Below are 6478 nucleotides of genomic sequence, written 5' to 3'. Positions count from 1 at the left end.
TTTAGATTTACAGCAAAATGGTATAGCAGTCAATGGCAAAGAAATCTTATTTAAGATACGGGCGGTAATTTGTGACGCACCAGCGAAGTCGTTTGCTTGTGGTATCGCTCACCATTCTTCAGAACATGGTTGTTCGAAATGCACACAAGTTGCAAAAAAAATACATAATGTTTTAACTTACAGCACAGAAATCGCCGAAGTTATAGGCGACGATGATTTCGCCGAAAGAAAATTTAAAAATCAACATCAACCACGTTTCCTTAAAACCAAGACACCTTTCGAAGAAATAAATTTAAAAATGATCCGCCAAGTCCCTTTAGATCCCATGCATGTCATTGATTTGGGTGTAACCAGAAAAACGCTAAGCAAACTTTTTAAAAATAAAGTAAACGAAAAAATTTCAAACTCGAGCAAGTTAAATATATCTAAATTATTGATTTCATTAAAAAAAAAATATTACCAAAGAATTTGCAAGATTGCCCCGTGGTTTGGAGGAAGTTGCCAACTGGAAAGCTACAGAATTTCGCCAATTTTTACAGTACACAGGTGTTTTAGTTTTAAAAGATAATGTTGGTTATGATTTTTACTTTGCATTTCTGCTCCTACATTGCGCAATAAGGTTATTGTCATGCCCAAAAAATTTCCAAAATAACATCGCAGTAGCAGAAGGGTTATTACAGCATTTTGTCCATAACTTTGGAGCAGTTTTTGGACCACAAAGTGTAACATACAATGTTCACAGTGAACTATGTGCTTGTGTCAGGCAGCATGGTATGCTATATAACTTCTCTGCATACGAGTTCGAAAACCACTTACAATTGATTAAAAAAGATGTGCGCAAGCCCACTGATATTTTGCAGTAATTGTACAAAAGAAATTTTCATACAAATTTAATAGAGGAACAAAAACTTTTAGGGATTAGAGAAAAAAATTTCATCATTTATAGCTACTCTACTAACGAATATTCCCTAAGTGTAACAGCTCCGAATAATGTATGCCTTTTAATGCCCTATATACCTTTTAAAATTATTGGATTCAAACGTGAAGAAAATAATGCAACCATAGTAATAGGGCGCCGTTTCAATAATATCCTTCCATTTTTTGAAGAGCCATTAGATTCAATATCGGGACTAGGCATTTGTACTGCCGATAATATACTAGAAGAAACAGAGGAAATATATAATACAGATAGAATTAGCTGCAAACTTCTGTCGCTGCCATATGAAAGTAAAGTTATTTTAATGCCAATTTTACATGAGTGCACTTAAAAGTAAAACTAAAATATAATTAATACATACAAATTAAAATACAGATACAACACCAGTACAAAAAATAATATAAATATGGAGAACGAACCGGGAAAACTACAGAGATCGCATGCTTTTGTAGGAAACGAACTAAAAAATTGTGAGTATAAAAGAGTAGTCAGAATGTTTGATTATTTAAATAGATACAATTCTCAAGGTAAACATTTTATTTTTCAGATCGTATCACGAAAGCCCCATGTCATCTATGTATCCAGTTCAAAGGTAGGCTACTAAAAATGTATTTAATACCTTAATACGTCAAGTAATAATATTTTTTGTTATATATTGTAGAAATGATTGAAAGACAAAACCAATTAATCACTGAAATGATGGCCGATCAAAAAATTTTAAGAGAAAACCTTTCGAAATTGCAAGGTGATTTTAATACGAATTGTTAATATAGATATCGTTAGCTCTTTTTTAAAAACAAAGTTTTTAAGAATAAAGCTATTAGTAATCAATATTGTATTTTTTTTTTTTACTTTTTACAGCAACAACAGAAAATCAAAACAAGGTTATAGTGGAAATGATGGCCGATCAGAAAGTTCAGTTGCAAGCATTTAATAAAACTCGCCAAGACGTAACTGCCATAACAACAGCATTTCCGCTTAAAACAGAAGAAGATCTTCAAAAGATGGAAGCTGAAATAAATGAAATTAATGAGGAAAAATATGTAATTACTAATTATAAGTCTTGTATATCTTGCATAAAATATTACTGTCCATTTTTTTCTTTTTAGGTATCTGCCGTAAAATATTTACTTGATGGAAGTGCGCCTAAAAACTTAGAACGCATACACTGAGAAAAGAGTTTAGTTACGTCAACCAAATATGTTTATATCAACACATGATTTGGTTATAGTTACACTGTTTGGTTATAGTTACCAAATCATGTGTTGAGAGAAATATATTTGGCTGACTTTTTTCTGAGTGTATTTTCTCGAGAAGTGTGCATGATATATAACACGGACGGAAACTTCGGGAAAAAAAGTCTTAGGAGCAAGCAAAATATTTTTAAAATTGTTTTAGGTAAGCATTTAAATATGTTAACGTAAGTTCAGTATTTATCATTTTCCTCGTTTAAGTATCACTAATAAAATTGTTGTGGAATCCGTTTAGTGCCACATTTAACGATAAATATGGTTATTTTTTTTGTACAAAATAACTTATTTTATTTTAAATCAAACAATAAATTTTAACACAAATTTTGGGGGTTCCCCTATTACCTCAGTCAGACTCTAAAATGGGATCGACAAGACCTTTTAACTATCCAAATCCCAACCTTTTAATTTTGCTTCAAAACAGCAAGTTAATCAATCTATTTTTATGTTCACGTTCACAAACCATTAGTTATTACTTACATTGCTTTACTTTAAACTGATTAACGGCAATTTATTCAATAAAATCACTACAAAAATGTCTGCGCATTTGTATAAAAATTAAACGGCGAAGTTGAGCTGTCAGATATAATGTAAATATGCACTATATATAATACAATATATTAATATATGTATAGTGAAGACTGAGAATAAATATCTGCCTTAAATGAATGAAAATTTAATTCTTTCAAAAACGTAACTGTTTGTGTACATTGGCTTATTTCAGTACGAAGTGCTAGATACCTCTGTAAATGGCCATTTTTCAAATGGTTCCCCTGTGGTTTGTGGAACGGTCCGAGGGTTATGTATGACTTTTTAATAAAGTTTGAACTGCACTCTTTTTAGTGAGTGAGTTATCAGGAGCCATGCCCTCGCCCCTCCGCCAACTAACAAAAGAATATTTCACTTTCACACAGTACATTACAAGTACATATGTATGTTTAAATCACTTTGCCGCACTTTACACTTCTGTTTTCTTTGTTCAGTTTAATTAATACATATCTGTTCTGTTATTTTAAAAGGCGTATGCTTACTTTCTTTAGCTAACAATAGTTTATTTGGCGCAAGACAATTCAAAACAATGTAAATGACAAAACACAAATGGCAAGTTAAGATGAACGATTATACAATTGCTCGATAGAATAATCGAATTTCGCTGTTACCACATTGTGAGAGTTATAGGGAATTTACATGAGGCCTGAAGTTGTCGGCTGCCTAATTTCGTTCAACTTTTGATTCAACTAATCGCCTGTGGAAGTTGAATCATGTAAATTCCCTATTACAAGAATTTTTAATTTGATAGAAAAGTAGGTAGATTATATACGTAAATAAACTATGTTCTTTGGGGTTACGTAAGAGAGCAAATTTCGTTATTTGATCTCGAAATTTGTAAACATTATAACTCATAAGGTCCCATTTACTTAAATATTTCATTTTTTCACAATATTTATAATGATTAACAAAAGTGGTACCAAAAAACCAGGGTACTTAATTCAACTAAACTATATATTTATAAAGATTTATAAGATAAATTTAAGCTCCGTATGTACATGTGCATGTACATACGTAAATATAGTTATAAGTAGATCGAGTTATTTTAATTTTTTAATATATTTAAAGATGATTTTTTTTAACGTAGCGAACTTTTTATTTAACTAGTAAGTAATAGGGATAAATACAAACATCCTCATCTAGTTTTAAGTAATACATATCCCTGATCTCATTATAACGAATTTTTATTTATTTTAAAAATGGAAATGTGATATTTTTAATTTAAAAATAGTTTTAAGTATGTATTTAATAATAACAAAGTGGAACAAAAAAATTAAATTTAATTTCCAAGTGAGAAAATATGTACTTTTGCAAAGTTAAATGTGTTATTTTATTAGATACCTGAATAAGTATTAGTACAAAGATTCTTAAAGAAAATAAAAATATTTGTCAAAAAACTATGTATTAAGTGAAAAGCCTTACAATTTATATTTTTCGTTTCCGGTATACGTATTCACATATGTATGTATTAGCATGAATAAAGAAAATTAAGTTTTTGATATAAATATATGTTTCAATGTTTTTGGTTTTAAAGCGGTTTGTATTCAAAATCAAAAGGTAGTTTTAAATCTAATCCTCTGTAGATGCTCCATGAACTAATGCCTTAGGTTAGTCCCGAAAGTACTCTACCGAAGGTAATCTATGGAGTAATGCTTAAGAGTAGTTTCGAAACTACTCTTATTTAAGTGCTCCATGGAGTAAAGACATAAGAGTAGTTTTTAAAGTACTCGCCCACAAGTAATTTTAGAGTAATGTCTTGGAGTACTTTCGAAACTATTCCTCTGTAGATATTCCATGGAGTAATCCCTAGGAGTAGTTTTGTGGTAGTCTCATGTCATGCAAAGCAGGAGTATATAGTCCTGCCGTAGGACATCGCAATGTTAATTGGACCACATTTTTTATATGAAATGTGGTTAATTTTGGAGTACTCCTTGACCGTTAGGGAGTACTCTTTACATGCATGCATGGAGTAGACGCGATTTTTGCAGGGTTACAAAAGTGTTCCTCTGTCATGCTGTAGCGGACCAACACGTGTCTCTGCGCCAGCTTATTGTTTGTTATCCGATCACTGCTCGTGTTTTAACGAGACGTGATTGAAGTTGAGCATTTGAAAGCACATTTGCATGTCTGGCTGTAGCTGAACGTGTAGAGATGCTCGCTGTTAGTTCTTAGCTCCCAGCATGTTCGGGTTCGAATGCCGTCAGAGGCAACATGTAATTTTTAATTTTTGTCTTGGTTTTTATTAATTTCGAAAAAGCATTGAAGAACAAAAGCGTGTACAAACGAAAAAATATAACAACAATGCCATTGTTAACATGTTGGAGTAGTTTTGTGCTACTCTGATGTAATGCGGGGATGGAGTATATGGTCCTGCCCTAGGACATCACCATGTTAATTGGACCATATTTTTTATATGAAGTGTGGTTAATTTTGGAGTACTCCTTGGTCCTTAGGGAGTACTCTTTACACGCACGCATGGGGTAGTCGCGATTTTTGCAGGGTTAGCGTAGCTCATTTGTGTTGGTTCACAATAAAAAGTGAACAAAAACCACAGACTTCCACAATAATACGTCTGTCGGGCGTATGAAAACGATAATACGGAAACTGATTTTATACGATACGCTTGCAAGCGTTTATCGTCTATCGTATGGAAATTCACAATAGGGGGGCATGTTTTGTTTAATTGTAAAAAGCCCATGTGTCCCATTCTGTAAACTAGAACTGGTACAGAAATTTCAATCACTGATTTGAAATCGTCATTAATAAAATTATAGTTTAAAAAACTAAAACCTCGCTATTAAAACTTCCATTCGTACTGTCACCAGGTTACTTTAAGAATTCGTACTGTCATCAAGCATGTAACTTGAGAATGGAAATCGCTGCATCTTTTAGGCGCATCAATATTACATAGTTACATCCCGAGCTAATAAAAGCGAGGTAAAAAATTAGGCTACTGCAGGGAAAGCTACTAGTTGTGAACTAGAATTCTACCAGTTTGCGTTTCAGCCCAACTAGTTCACGTTTTATCCTTTTTCAATGTTAGCGACTGGTATTTTTAACATTGCGATGTCCTACGATATGTCAATTGTCAGGCTATGCATCAGCATCTACTAGTAGAAATACTAGTAGCATCATACCAGTTGATGAGATAGTCTGCCAATTCATCCCCTATGAAAAGCATTAGTATGCCTTTTTGCTCGCGGCGCTCCAACAGTCGCAATGGCCGACAGAGCAAAGCACTCGCGTGGTATGCCTGAGGTACCAGGTCAAGCCCTGGCGCAGGGAAAATTTTTTATGATTTTTTTTTTTTTATAATATTTCTTTTATTTATATTTTTTATTTAGGGTTTTTTATTCTTAAATTTAATAAAAAAAAATATATTTTTTTTAATCTATTTTTTTATGGCACAAGTATTTCTTCCCATATATTTGTTTCTTTTTTTTTGTAAAGCAACTAGATTTTTAAGTTTGTTATTTATATTTAAATTGAAATAATTATTCCTACTTACATTGATCTAACTTTAAAAATCTTAACCACCTCCAAGTGGCCTCGAACCTGCGATCCCAGAACCAGAACCAGTAGTCTTCACGTGACGCCACAGCCGACATTTGTAAGAAAAGCAATTAATTGCGTTTTATTTTAGGCTTTGGCAATTCAAAGGCAGATGTCGCTGAACGCTTAAGATTTTCGAAAATGTCGAACTGGTAGGCACATACTAGTTTATGAACTAGTATTTTTTCTA

General features: G+C 32.4%; 1 protein-coding gene across 1 annotated transcript; it reads left to right on the top strand.

Moving 5' to 3' along the window:
• The first annotated feature begins 1112 nt into the window (after positions 1 to 1112).
• LOC118749660 lies at positions 1113 to 2109 on the top strand. Its single transcript, XM_036484459.1, has 5 exons — positions 1113 to 1407; positions 1485 to 1529; positions 1599 to 1682; positions 1799 to 1980; positions 2047 to 2109. Exons 1-5 carry the CDS (start codon positions 1344 to 1346, stop codon positions 2107 to 2109), a joined length of 438 nt encoding a protein of 145 aa, XP_036340352.1. The 5' UTR covers positions 1113 to 1343.
• Positions 2110 to 6478: the final 4369 nt, after the last annotated feature.

The sequence above is a fragment of the Rhagoletis pomonella genome, unplaced genomic scaffold (assembly GCF_013731165.1).
Source record: "Rhagoletis pomonella isolate Grant_MI unplaced genomic scaffold, Rhpom_1.0 Rhpom_scaffold_00029, whole genome shotgun sequence".
In the NCBI taxonomy this organism is placed as follows: Eukaryota; Metazoa; Arthropoda; class Insecta; order Diptera; family Tephritidae; genus Rhagoletis; species Rhagoletis pomonella.
This window is presented reverse-complemented; position numbering and strand designations above follow the sequence as displayed.

Bases quoted from the DNA above. Each gene is read 5' to 3' on its own strand.
- LOC118749660 (XM_036484459.1), top strand. From the start codon at position 1,344: ATGGAGAACGAACCGGGAAAACTACAGAGATCGCATGCTTTTGTAGGA. The intron at 1,408-1,484 runs GTGAGTATAAAA...TTTATTTTTCAG, and splicing joins AGGAAACGAACTAAAAAATT to ATCGTATCACGAAAGCCCCA. The intron at 1,530-1,598 runs GTAGGCTACTAA...TATATATTGTAG, and splicing joins TCTATGTATCCAGTTCAAAG to AAATGATTGAAAGACAAAAC.